General features: G+C 34.8%; 1 protein-coding gene across 2 annotated transcripts in view; it reads left to right on the top strand.

Moving 5' to 3' along the window:
- RNF19A (ring finger protein 19A, RBR E3 ubiquitin protein ligase) overlaps window positions 1-19,378 on the top strand; it is a 52,971-nt gene that overhangs the window by 29,821 nt on the left and 3,772 nt on the right. For both annotated transcript variants that reach the window (XM_011237141.3, XM_002913982.4), the window contains exons 3-8: window positions 5,719-5,927; window positions 10,229-10,373; window positions 11,237-11,399; window positions 14,976-15,090; window positions 15,591-15,752; window positions 18,361-18,574. In XM_011237141.3, coding sequence (XP_011235443.1) covers window positions 5,719-5,927; window positions 10,229-10,373; window positions 11,237-11,399; window positions 14,976-15,090; window positions 15,591-15,752; window positions 18,361-18,574 — 1,008 coding nt within the window. The remainder of the gene's footprint in view (window positions 1-5,718; window positions 5,928-10,228; window positions 10,374-11,236; window positions 11,400-14,975; window positions 15,091-15,590; window positions 15,753-18,360; window positions 18,575-19,378) is intronic.

Here is a 19,378-nt window from a genome sequence, read left to right as displayed (position 1 = left end):
GCACAACAGAAGGCATCCTCTAGAGGAAGCAGCTCCTAAAAGGGAGATGAGCCTCACATTATGTAGACCTTCTCCCAAACATTTTAAGCAAGTCACTCCTTCTCTATTGAATAATAGTAACTTCTAGCAAGTAGAAGCATGAGCCTATTGATTTTGATACAAAACTTGACTTCCCCCCTAACTGGATCAAATAGTATTTGCGATTATATTTTCTTTGTTCTCTAAAGGTTGTTAATGTTAAAGCTTTACTTTTGGAGGGGGGTGGAGGTATGTTTGACTCCTGGGTAATCTTTCTTCATTCTTTTTTCTCATTTTTTAATTAAAATTTTTGTTGGGGACTGGTGTGTTTTTCTTAGGATTAGATTTCATGTTAGGTATAGTTTGTTCTTTTTACTTGTTCCTTCATAAGGAATTCGTTGTAGAAACAATGTAGTACCCTAGCTGGTATCCCTACTTCCTCTGTTACCAATAGTATAATTGGTAGAACTCGAGTACTATGAAACTCTTCCCAGGAAATAGACGTCATGGTGAAATAAATTCTGGAAATAGTGCATACTATATACTGACCACTGGTATGTTAAAAATTCTTTTAGCAAATCCTGTAATTAAAAAAGAAAAAAAAATGAAAAAGTACTTTCATTTTGCTTAGCATTTTCCTAATTTGACCATTTGAGTACTTTTTAGTATAGACCTCCTGTTGCCAGTCCAATGAGCAGAAAATGTTTCTGGAAAGATTGCCGTATTTCAGTCCCTATTTATCTTTCCCACTTTCTTCCTGTCCCTCCACTCCTGCTAAATAGGAAGGTTTAAACATTTTTAAGTAGATAGAAATGGAAGGATAGAGATGGAAAGTAAGACTTGAGGTAAATTTGGATTGTAGAAGGAAATGGAGCCATCTTTTAAACCAAGATTTGGATACTATTCAAGCCAAAGATGTTAGCAAACTAGTATTAGTCATCCCTGACATTCTGCTGCGGGTGTTTTTTTCCCACTTAACACTTAATGCACCAGAACAGAGATAGTCCTGAAATTTTTCTTTAAAGGAAGCATTTTAGGGGCACCTAGGTGGCTCAGTCGTTAAGCGTCTGCCTTCGGCTCAGGCCGTGATCCTGGCGTTCTGGGATCGAGCCCCGCATCAGGCTTCTCCGCTGGGAGCCTGCTTCTGCCTCTCCCACTCCCCCTGCTTGTGTTCCCTCTCTCACTGGCTGTAGCTGTCTCTGTCAAATAAATAAAATCCTTAAAAAAATAAAGGAAGCATTTTATATTTTAGTTTTACCATTCGCTTCCATTGTAATTTGACAGCTGTTTTCCAATGGAAAGTTTGACTTCCACACAATGAAAAATATCTGCAGTAGGCTTAACATTCTGCTTTCCAAATATGTAAATGCTAGTTATATTTAATTCTTACTGTATTATAGAATATGCCTAACAAAGTTATTATTGGGATTGAATGTTTATGAACATTAACATAGTAAGCATTCAATCACTGTTAGCATGAGAAAAAACTGACAGAGGAACTACCTTAACTTTTAATCATCAAAATATGCATTCATGAAAATGGGATTATTAAAGATAAACCTATTTTTCTTTGTAACTTGTACAGATTGAATGGGACTTGAGTGTTTAATTCTGGGGTAGGATCTCTCCGCTTTTCCTTTAAAAAAAGAAATACTGGAAAGTAGCATAAAACAAGTTCGAGGTACTTTTATCTCTAATATTTGAGTACATATGTTGGTGTCCCATGAACAAATTCTCTTTCCCTTTCCCCCTTCTTTCCCCTACCTCTTTCTCTCCCTTTTTCTCTCTCTCCACAACACGCAGAAACACATGAAGAGAGTTTTATTCAAATATCACAATTTTTTTTTTATTATTATATCCTAATTTCTGAGATGCATCAAACCTACGTTTATTTTCAACAAATGCCAAATGACCAGACGTTAAATTAAATTCCTCCATGGCCAAAGTCAAATATCACTAATTAAGGTGTGATGAACTTATGGGATACAAAAGTAAATGTAAAATTTTATTAAAAAATAATCAGATGTTAAATACTTGACATCATCATGCAGAATCCATGTAGACATGCTAGTCTACATGTCACTGTTTAGTTTGCTCCAGATAATTATACTGCATATTTTGAAAATCCAGGTAGGTATTCCCTATTTATAAAGTTATTCTCAACAAGCTTACGTCTCTAGACTCAGAACTGTAAGGAATTTTTATCTTAAAGCAATTTATGAAGCTGTTTTGAAGTTTGATTATCGAGAATAAAATGTGTTTTGAGACCTCAGTTTTCTCGCCATACCCTTTCATGTTTTCATGGATACTGTACCAGATGTAGAAATTCTCTTGTCATGAAATTTTAAAATAGCAAAGTTGACATTCTGCTTTTTCATTCTTTTCAAAATGTGAAGAATTCCCTAATAGGACTTTTTCTTAAAAGACTCATAGCTTAAGTCATTAATGAAAAATTAAGTCAGTTCTTAAGTTTTGTTTAGTGATATGGTATACTGAGCAACCTATAAAGATTAGAATTATGATATAACCTAATTTCTATTAATCTAACTAGTATATTTTTATAAATATTTATTTACTCAGAAAGGCTGTATTCTTCAAAAATTATAGCACTCTCAATGTTCATATTAACTGTAAATCTGTATCCCTGTTTAATGATTTAAAAGTTAAGTTTATATCTAAATTTGGGTTTCACAGTTCTCACTAATTACTGCATTTTATTCTTCCAACACCATATGCATTTATACTTCAGTTATCAGTAAAACTTCACCATTTGGAGCAATAAGATTTTTGTTCTATATCTAGAATGCCTACCAGTGTTTATTTTTTTAAAGAATTATTTCAGAGAGCAAGAGAGCGCAGGGGGGAGGGGCAAAGGGAGAGGGAAGGAGTCTCAGGCAGACTCCACACTGAGCCCAGAGCCCAACAAGCCCAACGTAGGGATCAATCTCGGGACCCTGAGATCATGATCCGAGCCAAAACCAAGAGTCAGGCACTTAACCACCTACTCCATCCAGGCGCCCTCCATACATTATTTATATTGATATAGAAAGCACAGTAGGGGCGCCTGGGTGGCACAGCGGTTAAGCGTCTGCCTTCGGCTCAGGGCGTGATCCCGGCGTTATGGGATCGAGCCCCACGTCAGGCTCCTCCTCTATGAGCCTGCTTCTCCCTCTGCCACTCCCCCTGCTTGTGTTCCCTCTCTCGCTGGCTGTCTTTATCTCTGTCAAATAAATAAAAAATCTTTAAAAAAAAAAAAAAAAAGCACAGTAACTTGTGTGATCACATGGTCATTAATCAGTCACAGATGCAGAGGTACTAGAACTGTCATTGAAATGGTGAACTGTTTGTTTGGCATTCTAAAGATCAGGGCTAAAGCCGAAGCTGATTTTGGCTGAATATTGAGGCTGAGCCAAACTTCATTGACTCCCAGTTTTATGTTTTGGGAAAACTTAGTTGTAGGGAGATTATGCAATTTACGTGAAACTATATAGATAATAAGTGGTGGAAGTGAAATTTTGACCAGGTAGCCTAAACTTCTCTTCTGCCTTTATAAATTCTGACTGACCTTAAAAAACAGTTGGTCTTCGCATCGTTGTCCCCTGCACCCACACAGATTTCCCCGTGTCCCTCTTCTTCCCTGCTTCCTTCAAGAAAAGCTAGGATAGAAAAGAGTTTTAAAAGAGAATTAATTTCAGTAAAATTCAGTAATTTCAGTTAAAATTACTATTTTAAAGACTGTTTAAGGATTATTATTTGATAGAAAATAAAGTGTAGAGTCTTTGAGGACTTTTCTCCTTTTATTGATAACTGCAGTAAATAAGCCCTCAGGGAAATTAAACTTTGCTAAATTACCCCATGTTGATACATAAATTGCCTTTAATTTAATCATGCTTGAACACATTTATGATAGTGATGGTAACTGGAGAATTGGTCTATCAAAAATAAAATGGAATTTAAGATGTAAAATTTAAGTTTAAAAGGTAAGATACTAAGGGAGCAACAGGTCCAAAAGCGGAGGAACTTCCTGACTCTTAAAATTTTATAATTTTACAGATTATCTTGAAATTCAATAAAAATATCAGTTACAGTTGCTATTTAAATTTTATTGCCAATAACAAGAGGAATCCTGAAAACTCCCCTAAATTTCCAGGCAAAAGGAAGTGTTTCATACTTATAAAAGCTTCTTATACACATAAGTAAGACTTGTTTGTGTCTCTTTCAAAGAGAACCAGAACCCCCTAGACATTTTTATTGTAAGTTTTATTGAGATAATTGTAGATTCATGTGTAGGTATAAGAAATAATAAAGAAAAATCCTGATCCTTCAGTTTGCCCCAGTGGTACCGTTTTGCAGTACTAGAAGACATCACAACCAGGATATTGGCGTTGATATAATCTACCAATCTTATTTAAATTTCCCCAGTTTTACTTGTGTATATATGTATATTTAGTTATATACCATTTTATCACGATACATTAGTGTATTCACCACCACGGGGTACTGAACCATTCCATCACAGCAAAGATGCCGCCTACTGTTCCTTTATAAATCCATTCACCTCTCTCACGTTCTGTCGCATTCCCAATGCCATCCCTAATCCCTGGCCATCTCTGTTTCCATTTCTAAAATTTTGTCATTTCAAAAATGTTCTATAAATGGGATCGTACAGTGTATAACTTTGAAATTGACTTTTTTCACTGAGCATAATTCCTCAGATTTATCAGAGTTAAGTGTATCAGTAGTTTTCTTTTTGTTGTTGAGTAGTATTCTATATAGATGCACCATAGTTTAACCATTCACCTGGTGAAGAATAACATCTAGACTATTTCTAGTTTTTGGCTGTTACAAATAAAGCTGCTGTAAGCACTTGTATATGTGTTTGTACATAAGTTTGCATTTCTCTGGAATAAATGTCCAAGTGTGCCCAGAATTTATTTTAAGTAAGAAATTATTGAAGTGCCAAAATATTAACTCAGAGAATAGGTATTAGGGCTAGTCATGAATCTACTGTTCTCAGTCTTTTAATCTGAAGTGGAAAAAACAATTTTCTAATTGAGAAGATCAAGTTCGTGTACTTTTTAGGAGGAGATTGGCACCAAAGAGCACTTTTACTATGCATCTTAGAAACATTAACATGAGAACTTATGCATAAATACAAGATAATCACAAAACTTATGAATTATCACAGTTTGCCATTAACTGATAGGTGCAGCTGATTCACAGTCGTCATGTTTTAGGTACTAAATTAATTTAATTTTAAAAGTAACAAGTAACTATAAAAATCGGTAATGTATGAATATATAAAGAAGAGAATTAGAACTCTAGTACCTGCAAAAATACTGTTAAGATTTTTGGTGTATTTCCTTCTAGTTTTTTCTGTGTGCATATAATACTAATTTAATATTTTATAAAAGTGGGATTAGGTTAACTATACAGTTTGGCATCTTAGTTAAAAATTGAAAATTAAAAGTTAAAAATTGAACTTTAAAAATGTTTTTAACCACTTATATGTCTTCATTTGTGAATTGTTCATTTTTTCCCCCATTTTTATATTGATGAGATAGTGTTAGGGTTTATGACTTACTTGCTTGTGTATAAATAGAAAACTTTTTCAGGAATAGCATTTAAGTTGGGTAATTGTTTTACTTAATATCTCTTCTTTTATGTCCCATTTTAAATAATTTTTCTTATTCTTCAAAGATATGCTGTGATAGCATTTGGATGTGCTAGCTGTCCAAAATTAACTTGTGGGCGAGAAGGCTGTGGAACAGAGTTTTGCTACCACTGTAAACAGATTTGGCACCCCAATCAGACCTGTGATGCTGCTCGACAAGAGAGAGCCCAGAGTTTACGTCTGAGAACTATACGTTCTTCATCCATTAGTTATAGTCAGGAGTCTGGAGCAGCAGGTATTTATGACTAACTTTTTCTAATAATATATTTGACACAAACAGAGCACTGTAGTTATCTTAATAAAAAAAATGCAGTATTCAAATAGTTCCTGTTACTACCTTTCCTCCCTTCAGTTTTCAGAAGTGTTTTATGTGTTGTTAGTATTTCTGTCCCAGAAGCACTCATTCTTTACTGTGGAAGAAAATGGTACTGAGGTTGGAAAGATTTTACTGTAAAAAAAGAAAAAAAGAAGTGCCGTGGTGATTTATATAACTGATAACTGAGGATGGTGTGAAACTGTTGTTCATAAAGGTATATTATAGCAAAGCTTAGCAAAGACTTTTAAAAATCCTCTTTTATTTACAGATGTCTCATCTAATTCCGGGATCAAGGATTCAAAATCATACCTTAGTGGGACACTAAGAATTTTGTGTCTTTGGCTAGGAATTTTTAAATTACCTGGGGATCTATATATGAACAATGTATGCATCTCCTAAATCTCAAAAATTAAAAAAAAAATTCTGAACCTCTTAATCTTCTTTGAATAAAAATCGAAAAAATTAATATTTCCCATTTCTAGAATTTCGTTTATTGGGATTTCAGTCATTTTTAGAAAAATACTCTTCTCACTGATTGTAAATCGGAAAAACTTGGAAAATACAGAAACTTGTCAAGAAAATAATTTACATTCCTACTAGCAGTGTATTGATATAGTCACGTACTTTATGTTAAAGTCAAATTTAAAATTAAACTTTAAATTCAACATTTAATACTTCATACAATGTACACAGATTTTCATGCTTATTTGCTCATTGACTTGTTTCTGTTTCCTTTCCTGAAGATTTGGGGTGGAACTTAAAGTATTAATAATAATTTGTAGGTATGGTTCCAGAAGTAATTCAGAGAAGACCTGATATTACCCTCTGTGGTCAGCTCTAGCCATGGAATGGTCCACTTGGAAATGATATCCCTCTTCTCTAAGTGTGGGCATGGGTATTTATTGATTGGTTACAGGACGTACCTGTTGAGTAAGAGCCTGGACTCTGGAATCAGTCTGTCTGGATTTGAATTCTAGCTTTTCCACTAATTCTGTGTGACCCTGAGCAAGTTGTCTCGTCTGTAAAATGAAGATCCTAATAATACTTATGTCTGTAATGTTGAAACATTTCCTGACACATAGTAAGCGCTCTGGCTATTTCAGGTAGAGAAACCAGTGATTTACTAGAGATTTGCGTTTTTTATTAATTTAAAAATAAACATCATGATTTAGTCATCCAAATGAATGTTGATCTTTCTCACTGTATTCACTGTGGGAGATTTTATGTTTATTTCAGCAGCGCTACCCTGGAATGCCTTATTGGTTATAATCTTTAGATCCCAATACAGCCACTTAAATTATCTTCTTATTGTCAGTTTGATTTCTGGAAGTGACCAGAAGTTCTTTTGGAACTAAGTCTAACAACTAGAATATCACACCAAGTTGAGTCACTGGTTTGGGGTGGATCCAAAGTAAGATGTGACTATATGATCATGAGAGTGATTTTTTTTAATATATTAAGTGGCTTTGAAAGTAATTATGAAAGAAAAACTTCCCAAATGATTTGAGCCAGATAGTAGCATTGTTAGAATAAATATAGCCTCCCAAGTTGATTATTTTTAAAACTTCGTTTGGAATATTTCCATGTTCAAAAATCTTAAAATTCTGGAAATTTAAAAACATGCATTTTTATCCCCAGTGCTCTAAAAATCAAAACTCTCAGGACAAATGTTTATGTGATAGTTTCTTTTGATGAATCTATAAAAAACTTGAACTTGGCTACTCATTCACTTGTGGGGGGGGAAGAGGAAAGGGAACTACCATCTAAAATGGTTTTATTAATTACTGTTATTCCAGATATCTTGTTTTTTTTTTTATCTCCTGTTATCATGATACATTGAAAAAATGGCTGCGCTTTTAATAATTGCTTGACATAATGATAATACTTAATTGGCTCTTTCCGATCAGTCAGCTGAAGGTAAATAAGTGTGCTTAATCATCTAGTACATTAAATAATTTATATTATAAAATTATCTTTAAACTGTAACAGTATTACATCTACATCAGACACTGTCTTATAGCTACTAGGAAGTTAATGCACTTGGAGTTAACATTTTAAATGAACTATATATTTTTCATATTTGTTACTATATTTTCCCCCTTTATTAAAAATATATTTAATTGCCTTTGACTCCCATCTCTGTCTCCTACTACCACCGCCCCAAGAGATAACCACTATTAACATTTTGTTGAAAGTCCTTACGGGTAATATGGTGGGGATGGGAAAGTTTTTAAACAAATTTTGAGAACTGTATATTGTTTTGTAACCTGTTGTTTTTTTCCCTTAACATGACAATAATCCATATTTTAACAGTAAATAGAAATATAATGATAAAAAAAAAAGCGTTGCCAAATGCACCTTAAATCAAAATGGGAAACTTTTTTTAATACAAAATGGCTGTGGATTAATTGATATTTGGGGAAGGGATCATCAGTTGACCATTAATCAGTAAAACAACTCTATTTAGGATTTTTGCATTTGAGGGCGCCTGGGTGGCTCATTCTTTAAGCATCTGCCTTCAGCTCAGGTCATGGTCCCAGGGTCCTGGGATCAAGCCCCGCATTGGGCTCCCTGCTTGGCGGGAAGCCTGCTTTCTCCCTCTCCTATTCCCCCTGCTTGTGTTCCCTCTCTCACTGTCTCTCTCTGTAAAATAAATAAAATCTTTAAAAAAAAAAAAGATTTTTGCATTTGAGAATATTTTGAGAGAGATAATGTGCACAGTAAATTTCTCATTTAAGATACAAAGACAAAACAGCCTTTTGTAGATAAATAAGTACACAGAGTGGAAATATGCAAGTACAGATCTATAAAGAGACATAAAAAATACATTGCTTATGGTATTCTCTAACATGTAATCTTAGCATATTAAAAGGCTGTTTTTTGTTTTAGAGCTGTAAGAATGAATGGAGAGGTCACCTTTCATTTTGTTCTGAAGACTGCATGTATCAGAGCCAGAGTTGAATCTCTCTACTCCCACTGCTAATTGAGAGATTTACTACTTGAGTATACTCTGGACTGAGGAAGTTTATCAATTAATATGCCACTTAAGCAGATAGTATTAGCATTTCTTTAATTCGATGTACTAGACATTATATCTGCTATAAAAGCCAGCTTTTTTTAAATTCATGCTCCAGTGTTAAAAAATTTTTAGTTCAGACTTTGTTTTTTGGATCATTTAAATCATGACTTATGAATATTTTTAATTTTTATATTCTAGTATTTATCATTTATCTTGGTCTGACTGCATAGAGTTATCAGTTTGCTCAAAATTGTTTGAAATTGTTAAAATACTAAGTGTGACCATTGACCAGTTCTTAAGTTAAAAAACAGCTTTGGCCCTAAAAGAAGCACTAAGGAAACCTGAATTCACTGATAAAGTACAGGTAAAATTTGACTTAGAAAGGAAAATGTAAATGTAGTTTAATGCTTATCATGTAAGAAAATGGAACAAGTACTTGAATTCAGCAGCTAGTACTACACCTATCTTTTCTTAACTGAGTGTAATTGGAAAATATAGCTGGCTAATAATAGTAAAATAATTTACTGGCTTCTATTAAGTAGATGCCAAGGTTCAAAGTAGTTGTATGATTTGGGATAGCTTTTATTCTATGTCAGTGATACCGAAAGTTATGTACCATTTGATTTTAACTTGGGACTTTTGTGCATTGTAACCATATTATTATACAAGGAGGGTACAGCAACAGCGTTTGAATAAATGATTTTTAAAAAGACAAAGATAACTATTCTCTAGTATAAAGAATATTTACATTTTAATAAAGCGGAGATGGTTAGAAAAGTTCTAGAATATGAAGTGCCACCAGAAAAGACAGTTATGGGGTTGGAACAAAGACAAACTTTATGTAGTTTGCAGTTTGCCTAGGGCTGTCCTTGGTTCTCCTTCCTCTTTTTATTATTTTGTTACTCTTTGGTCTCATTGTTCTACTGTGTTTGAAAATGTTTACAATTTGAAAATTTAACGTAAGACATGTTCCTTTTCTCAGAAAGGAAGAAAAATACTTTTTAAAAAAGCTATATAGATGTTCTCCATAGCATTTCTTTGGAAAAAATACTTTATGTACTAAAAATTTTTGGCTAAAGCTATAGTTCAGAAACTATATACGTTAAGATTTTTTGGCATTGTTGTAATTGATTATCTACTAGAAATTGTTATTTTTAGACTAGTTTTATGTAATAAACAGGTCTCTCTATTTTCCTAATAGCTGATGATATAAAGCCGTGTCCACGATGTGCTGCTTATATAATAAAGATGAATGATGGGAGCTGTAATCACATGACATGTGCTGTCTGTGGTTGTGAGTTTTGTTGGTTATGTATGAAAGAAATCTCAGATTTACATTATCTAAGGTAAGTTTATAGAAGGAGCTATTTAGTCTATGCCATACCATCCTGAATGTGCCCAATCTTGTTGATACTGGAAGCTAAGCAGGGCTGGGCCTGTTTAGTACTTGGAGGGTTGGGGGGGAGAAAGAGCTATTTATATCTAAATATTTTATATTGTAAGATAATTGGAGACCATATTAAGGATTTTTAAACTTGGTGCTTATAAGATACTGAGAGGGATGTGTTTTATTCTAGTTACGTACATCAGGTAGTGTGAGACATAAATTCATGATGTATCTTTGGAAAAAATTTTTTAAACAAGAATAAAATATGTGTTTTAAAAAATTTTAAAAGGAACCAAATTGTGCTAGTTAGTTGGGATTAATTAGTCGAAAATAGGAAGCATAGATTTCTTCTTTTTTTGTTTGTTTTGTTAAACTAGAAGCTAGAATTTTATACCCCCTTGTAATTATGCTAGGTCATAAATATTTCCATTTAATTTTCTTAAATATAAATTCCCTCAGTCCACAGAGTGAGTTTGATATAATCAGATAATTGTATGCCTAAAAATAAGCATGTTTTGCATTAATTTCCTCTTCAAAAACTAACCTAACATTTTCAGGATAATGAAGGACTAGGGATAAATATTTAACCTGAATTCTAGCTATCAGTTTCCTTTTAAAATAACTGATGGTGGTTCTTACATTGATTTTTTTTGGCTTTTATCATTAAAAGCCAAATTCAGAATTCAAAGAAAAAAAAAAACCTCATTTCTGAATATGAGAATTCTTTTAGAGTCATTTAATGTCATTAATGACTTTAGTGTATTACAGTCATTTGTTGATGTTATGCTTTATAGCAGTTACAGTTATAATTTTTTCCATTAGTCCATCAGGATGTACTTTTTGGGGGAAGAAACCCTGGAGCCGAAAAAAGAAGATACTGTGGCAGCTGGGAACACTTGTTGGTGCTCCCGTCGGAATTGCTTTAATAGCTGGCATTGCTATTCCTGCAATGATTATTGGCATTCCTGTATATGTGGGCCGTAAGGTAAAATGCTTAATTCCTTATTAATTCATTATCTTACTCTAAACCTTCAGGCTTAAGACTCATGATTTTCTTTTTTTTTTTTTATTTGTTTTAAAAGAGCATTTTTAGTATCTTCACTATAAAACTATTTTATTTTTTCATAAGATAATAAATTTTCAGTGTTGGGCAAACTTGTATGTATGCATAAAAAGTAGACTTGCTTTAAAATTACCTGAATCTGAAAACTTTAGTACATTTCCTTTCTAACTTGAAGTATAAAGTATTGAAGGATACACCTGGTATTTTTCTCATGGGTATATCCTTGTAAAGTTAGGTCTATAAAAAGTTCATAGCTAAATAACACATGCCCTCAAGGCAAAGAATAATTAGCTAGTTCCTGAATTATTTTGAACTTTAGTTCAAAGGTTTTATTTTCTTAGATTACTGCTATTAGAAAATAGGCTGTTGTAGATTATAACAGTCTTGTGTAAGTCCAAACACCAGTAATTACCACTGGCCTATGAGTGATGAATTATACTTCATTAGCTAAGCAATAATTCTTTTTTGAAAGGTTAAAGGGATAATTTATGAAGTGGCTAAGAGGTCTGCTGCTGTCTACATTAATGGAATCTCAAAATTGAGAAGTAACTTCAAAAATTCTCTAGGGGGCACCTGGGTGGCTCACTTGGTTGGGCATCCAACTCTTGGTTTTGGCTCAGGTCATGATCTCATGCGTCCTCAGATCAAGCCCAGCAGCAGGCTCCGTGCTCCGTGGGAAGTCTGCTTGATTTCCTCCCTCTACCCCTCCTCCCAACTCACGTCACACACACTCTCATTTTCTCTAAAATAAACCTTAAAAAAAAAAAATTTAATCGTAACCCTGAACTCAAGCAGAATAAAGTACAGGAATTAAAAGAAATAACATTTGATGAACCCTTACTGTGTGGTAGGTGTTTTACGCACTTTGACTCATTTTAACCTCATAGAAATTTATGTGTTAGAATGTTGAGGTTTGGGAAAGTTTATGTAATTTATTTTCAGTTATACAGATAGAAACAGTTAGGATTTGAAACTAGATACACACATTCTTTATGTGAGATCCCTGATCATTTCTCTAGCCATTTGGGCACTTTAGTGTTGGGGACATCACGAACTCCTGAAGCAGCCCATTCTGTTGCCACCTGTCTATAATTGTTACATTGAGTCAGAGTCTGTTTCCCTTTAAATTGTTTCATTAAGTTCTGGTTATAATTCTTGGGACTAAACTCAAGAGGAGGCTGATCCTCTTCCATATAACAGCCCCATTTTTAAATATTCAACATCTATTACTTTTATAATCAGAAAAATAACAGTACATACTATTTTTAAAAAATAAGCTTTAGGACCAAGGATAAACATGGATACTTGTGACCTAAATGTTTATTTGAGAAGGTTTTAATTAACTAAATTTGTTTAAGGTCCCAAACATGGTAGCTGATTATATAATCCTTCATGTGGTTATCCAAAGCAAGGCTTTGCTAAAAATAAAATAGATACTTAGAAGTAGAAGGGAAGGAGAGATTGTTGTACTGCACACACCTACAAATAATTTATAGAGAAGAGATTATTTACTTCATTGTTCATGTCTTAGGTGCAATTACAAGTTTCCTTTTTTCAAACATATACCCAAAGGCTTACAAGTTGATGAATTAGTTTTCCATTGGAACAGTGTTCTCTGTGGTGTTTAAGGATACAAAGCAGCCGAGGAAAACCCGCTAAGTTGATGAAGTACCTAAAAGCTTAGTCTTTATTTACAATAACAAATAGAAATGTGGCACAAAGCAGTAGAACAGAAAAAATTAAGTTGGACCAGAAATAGAACGATATGATCACTGTAATTGAGCATTGGTGCTTAAGGATACAAAATTTTCTGGAAGATTCCTGTCTACTCTGTCAGTTTTTTAGCTTTGGCTTTTCTCTGCTTCATTGCTACATTTTTCAGGAATGGTAGTGGGGAGAGGAGCGAGAATTAGCTGCGGTACTGAGGGATAATGAAGGATGCCTTGCTCCGGAGTCTGCCATCTCTGCCTACATGGACTACCTAGGGAAGCATAGAGGCCCGTTCCCTAGGAGTGTACAGTCAATGCTGGCAGGATTCTGACTAGGAAATACGAATGCTTCTTGTCCATGCATGCTTCGCCCACCTCCCCACCCCAGCTTTCTCACGTTCATATATCTCATAAGAGTCATTGTACTTTATAGCCTTCAAGATAACCACATAATAATAATTCTGTTAAACCTCACCTGTAACATTGTTCAAAAGTCAAGTATTTTATTTTAGAGACTAACTGTACACTTTTTAAAAAATCTTAGTTGTTTGTCAGAGAGCACAAGCAGGGAGAGCTGCAGGCAGAGCAGGCAGAGGGAGAAGCAGGCTCCCCGCTGAGCAAGGAGCCAGATGTGGGACTCAATCCCAGGACCCTGGGATCATGACCTGAGCTGAAGGCAGACGCTTAACCGACTGAGCCACCCAGGTGTCCCACCTGTATGCTTTTGAGGGCTGTTTCGAATATGTCTTGAAACAGAAGGGAAGTGTACTTTATTAGCGTTAGCGCTTGCAAACCATGAGACCAAAGATACTGGGCTGTCTTGAAGTTGATACATCTCACAAGCCACTTTCAGTGTGGTATTAAATTCTGTTTATTAACACCTATTCTGTACAAAGATGCTAAGTAGATCTAACTCGTCCTCTGGCAGCATTCTTCTTTTTGACTCTTTCTACTTTTTACTTTGAGCTATTAACGAGACCCCAGGATTCTAAGTCATTTGATAATGTTTTTCTTTATAAAAAAGGATCCAAGAAAAAAAAATTGACTTATTTAGTGATGTATGCCTATTAGTACTGATTGTTAAGGTCAATTAAAAAAAAAGTGTGGCTTCTAGTCTCCCCTAGAAGAGCCAACTTTTACCATTTAGGGATACTTATTTATTTATTTTAAAGATTATATTTATTTATTTGAGAGAGAGAGACAGATGGAGGGTATAAGCAGGGAGGAGAGGGAGCACAAGAGGGGTGGAGAGGGAAAAGCAGGCTCCCCCCTGAGCAAGGAGCCCAAAGTGGGGCTCAAACCCAGGACCCTGGAACCATGACCTGAGCCAAAGGCAGATGCTTAACCAGCTGAGCCACCCAGGTGCTCCTAGGGATGCTTATTTAGAAAGGTGGGATGCTAAATTTCTTAGAAGTAATCCTATTAGTCAAACATCCAATCCATGTCTATGTTGAAAATAATATTCTTAATTCCTTTTTCTTTGCTCAAAACATGATTTTACTATTCTTGAATAAGATTATACATTTGCTCAAGACTGTTTAAAAGTAAACACAAAGTAAAATCTATTAAATTACTGTCTTATTTAAGCAAATTATTAATAAGGACTAAATTATGTGTAAGAATATGGTTTAAGAACAAAAGGGTCATCTTGAATTAGGACACTTAAGTGAATGAAATTATAAAAGAAATCACTTTAAATTACTAGCAAAAGTAGGACTATTTCATTTAAATTAAATATGTAATGTGTTTTTTCTTTAAACCCGCACCCCATTTTTATTTTTAATTCAAGATTCACAATCGATATGAAGGCAAAGACGTTTCAAAGCACAAACGGAATTTGGCTATAACAGGTGGTGTAACATTGTCTGTAATAGTATCTCCAGTTGTAGCTGCAGTAACTGTAGGTAAGAAAATGCTTAAAAATTGATTACCTCAAATTTTGTAGAATTTAAGTTTTGTGGAAGGATTTTTTAAGACAAAGCATTATATTGTGGAAGATAAGAGAGTTACTTTTTTATTTATTTAAGGACAATTTAAGCTGAGCCTTTCATTGAGTAACTATATTGGTTAAAAGTATTATAGACTCAAGAGCCTAGAGTTAGGATAATAGGTAAATTCTTATAGGCCGATACCCACGCTCACTCCATATGGTTTAGAGCTGTGGCACTTAAAAACAAAAAGCCTTGCTTTTTTTTTTTTTTTTTTCTCTCCTCATGTGTGTCACCTGAAAGTTTGGAAGTTTTAAATTTGTGAGCCTTAACAGTTAGGTAAATCTATTTTGGGCAAGGGTTGAAGAACAACAGCACTTTTCTCCCGTACACTTTCTCTTGAAAAGGCTTTCTAAGAACTCATGTTTCTGTGATTTATTTTTTAACTTATAATTAATAATTTAATTCCTCTTTAGGTATTGGTGTTCCTATTATGTTAGCCTATGTCTATGGCGTTGTTCCAATTTCTCTCTGTCGAAGTGGAGGTTGTGGAGTCTCAGCAGGCAATGGAAAAGGAGTCAGGATTGAATTTGATGACGAAAATGATATAAATGTTGGTGGAACTAACACAGCTGTAGGTAAGTCTTTTAAGCAAAGGAAGAAGATGTACTTATTAATAGTTTGTTAGGGAAATAGATAACATGCAAATTAGAATTTCCATTGCCCTCCTTCACTAGGCCTAATAGCATTCATCCTGATGTACATCAGTGAAATGAATTACCTGGGAAAGGTGAATGGATGAAAGAGGGTGAAAGAGTTCTAGGTACCTAACCTACACTGGAAATGTAATGTCTTAGAAATTCCAGGCTTTGAATCTTAAATTTTGCCTGAAACAATACAAATTGGTAAGAACAGGGTATGAAGAGAAAGGTAATTCATAAAAGAAATACAGATGGCCAGTGAATAGAGAGTATCTTTAACCCAATGTTATTCAAAGAAATATGAATTAGAAAAATACCTGGAGAATGAAAAGGCCCTCATAGAAATTTGTTATAGAAATTTGTTTTCAGGAAATAATCAGGCAGATGTGCAGAGATAATGTCCACTTTCTTACCTCCCATTCTCTCTTGAACCCACTCTAATCAGATTTGGTCCCTGCCACGCCAGGGTTTTATCTCCACCACTCCACCAAAGCAGAGTCAGAGTGACCTCCGTGTTACCAGATATAATGGTCAGCTTTTGGTTTTCATTAATATAACAATTCATCTGACATGGTAGACCATGCTCTCCTCCTTGAAACATTTTCTTTTCTTTTCTTCTGAGAAACCATTTTTCATATCGTATCTCCTAGCCATTCCTTCTCAGTCTTCATCTACACTCATTCCCTGGGTCATCTCACCTATTAAATATGTCGACTGACCACTTGTAAATTTGAATCTAGGCTAGAACTCTCCTCTGAGCTTCACATTTGTACATCTAACTCTCCTCGTTAATCTACCCTTCAATGTCTAACAAGAATTTCAAGGTTAACTTGTTTGTAACCAAACTCTTCACTCTAAAACCTGTTCTCTCCAGTCATCATTCTCACCTCATCAAATAGCCTCTCCATTCTTGCTGTTGGTTGGACCAGAAACCTTCACTTACAGTGATTCCTCCTTTTCCCTTCTTACCCTACATCTGATCTGACAGCTGATTTTGGTGCTTCCTTCAATATTTAGCCATAATCCAACCATTTCTCACCTTCTCTACTGCTATTCCATTAGTCCAAGCTACTATCCTTTTTCTTGGACTGTTGTAATAGCCCCTTTAGCTGATCTGTCAGCTTCTCATCTGCTTACTATTCCACAGTGTAGCTGTAGTGATACTTCTGAAACGTAAGTCAGATCATGTCTGTCTTATGCTCAGAACTCTCCTAGTGCTTCCAGCTGTACTGAAGGAAAAACCCACCATCCTTATCATGGCCTATATGGCCCGACATGATCTGTCCTTGGCTTCATCTCTGAACTCATCTCTTGTTACTCTCCTATTTAATACCAACCCTCCTTGATGTTTTTGAGGATGCCAAGTACACCTCCACCTCTAGGCTTTTAAATTTGCAGTTTCCTCTGCCTGGAATAGTCTTCCCCCGGATAATTTTATGTAATATAGTGGTATCAGATCTTGTAATAGCTTGTAGACAATTAGATCTGTAGAACGTACCTAGAAATCAACTTTTGGCCCACTTTATTGACCTGGAGAATAATAAGCACTTTAAATAAAAAACCCTTATGGAAAATTCACATATTTTCCTCTGGAGTCAGCTAAATCTTTCAACTGTCAGATTTTTTATAGAATTCTTAAGTCATCTGGATTTTTAAAAGAAGTGGTGACTTTTTTTTTTTTTTGAGAATTTCAAGCCAATTTACTTTAGATTGAAGGTAAAAGTTTGATTCCTTAAAAGCACTTATCACATTATGTAATAACTTGGTTTTTTGTTTACTTGGTATCTTAGGGGTGAGGGCTATAACTGTCTTCTTTGTTATTATATTTTTAAAACCTGGAACATAGGGATGCCTGGGTGGCTCAGCGGGTTAAGCGTCTGCCTTTGGCTCAGGTCATGATCCCAGGGTCCTGGGATCAAGCCCCGCATCAGGCTCCTTGCTCAGTGGGGAGCTACTTCTCCCTCTGCCTGCTGCTCCCCCTGCTTATTCTGTCTCTCTCTGACATATCTTAAAAAAGAAAAGAAAAGAAAAAACCTGGAACATAGTAGGTGATTGATTTCACCAATAAAAGATCTTTGTTTCCATTACCATACAAAAATGTTAATATCTTTAATCTTAACAAAAGTAGGAAACCACTTCTCTCCTCCCATTTCTTCTCAGTTCTCATTTCTTTTTTTCTTTCTTAATATGAGCGTAGTTGACACAAACGTTATGTTAATTTCAAATCTTCAACGTTGTGATTCAGCAAGTTTCTACATTATGATATGTTCACCACAAGTGTAGCTACCATCTCTCACCATACAGTGCTATTACAGTAAAAGCGTGGTGACCATTTAATACTGAGAGCCAGTCCCTAATCCAGTTTTACAAGTTAGAGATAGTTCCCTTTCCTCTTATCCCATCGTTATGTGTTCCTGACTCCAGATGTCTTTTCTATTCCTGTGCAGGTTGTATAGTAAAATGTCCTATCTGAAATCATGGAGGAATTTAAGAAGAGGGAATTTAATAATCACACTTACTTAATTTTTGAAATATTTGCATTTAGACACGACTTCAGTAGCAGAAGCCAGACACAACCCTAGCATAGGGGAGGGAAGTGTTGGTGGTCTGACTGGCAGTTTGAGTGCAAGTGGAAGCCACATGGATCGAATAGGAGCCATTCGAGACAACCTGAGTGAGACAGCTAGTACCATGGCCCTAGCTGGAGCCAGTATAACGGGGAGTCTGTCAGGAAGCGCCATGGTGAACTGTTTTAACAGGTAAGAAAAATGTGCTCTGTTTTCTTCTGTTAACTACCAATTGTTAGATGAGAGTTTTGAAGATTATGTAATCATGATGATTATGTATAATTCTGTGTCAGGGCTGAAAACAGTAATATTAATGAAATTTAGTGGTAAACAGTATAATTTTTACTTGTTTGAATTTTCTGTCATAATATTTTATACACATGGTGTGGTAAAAACCAAATCTAAGGCATCGCATTCTGCTAATTTCTTCACTGCATTTGTCAGATTTGATGTTATGAATCAGTGCTGGGGCTGCTTTGGTGGACACAGTAAAGGCAGTACTTAAGCCTAGACCTTACCTCTGGAGCTGGCAACAGCTAGATGCTCGAAAAGGAGACACTGGCTGAGGTCTGGGGGAGCAGCTGGAGTCAGGATGTGTGGGAGTGTGAGAAGTGAGGCCAGGGTAGTCTAGTCCTCTGGAATTCTTTTATGTGTTACTGCTTATTTCGTTCTCACCAAGTCTCTTACCAACAGCCATACAGATAAGTAGGAGAAATTAAAGCATTTTTGTCTTCCTTTTTTTTCTTATCTAATTCACTATTCTTTACTTCTGTTTATTAGCTTTGTTGTTTTTTTTTAAATGTAGGAGAGTATGCATAAACTAAAAGATTAATTGGTCATATTTATCTTATTTTTAGGTAATTTGCTTTTTATTTTTTAATTTTTTTTAGATAGTTTACTTTTATGCTTTTAAACACAAATTCTTTTAAGCTATAGTAGCGTTTATTATGTCTTTTTTTAAAGAATCGGGTATTAAATTTAGAGGATCATTTTTAA

The sequence above is a fragment of the Ailuropoda melanoleuca genome, chromosome 9 (genome assembly GCF_002007445.2).
Source record: "Ailuropoda melanoleuca isolate Jingjing chromosome 9, ASM200744v2, whole genome shotgun sequence".
Classification (NCBI taxonomy): domain Eukaryota; kingdom Metazoa; phylum Chordata; class Mammalia; order Carnivora; family Ursidae; genus Ailuropoda; species Ailuropoda melanoleuca.
The sequence above is the reverse complement of the archived record's forward strand: the minus strand, read 5'-3'. Positions and strand labels throughout refer to the sequence as shown.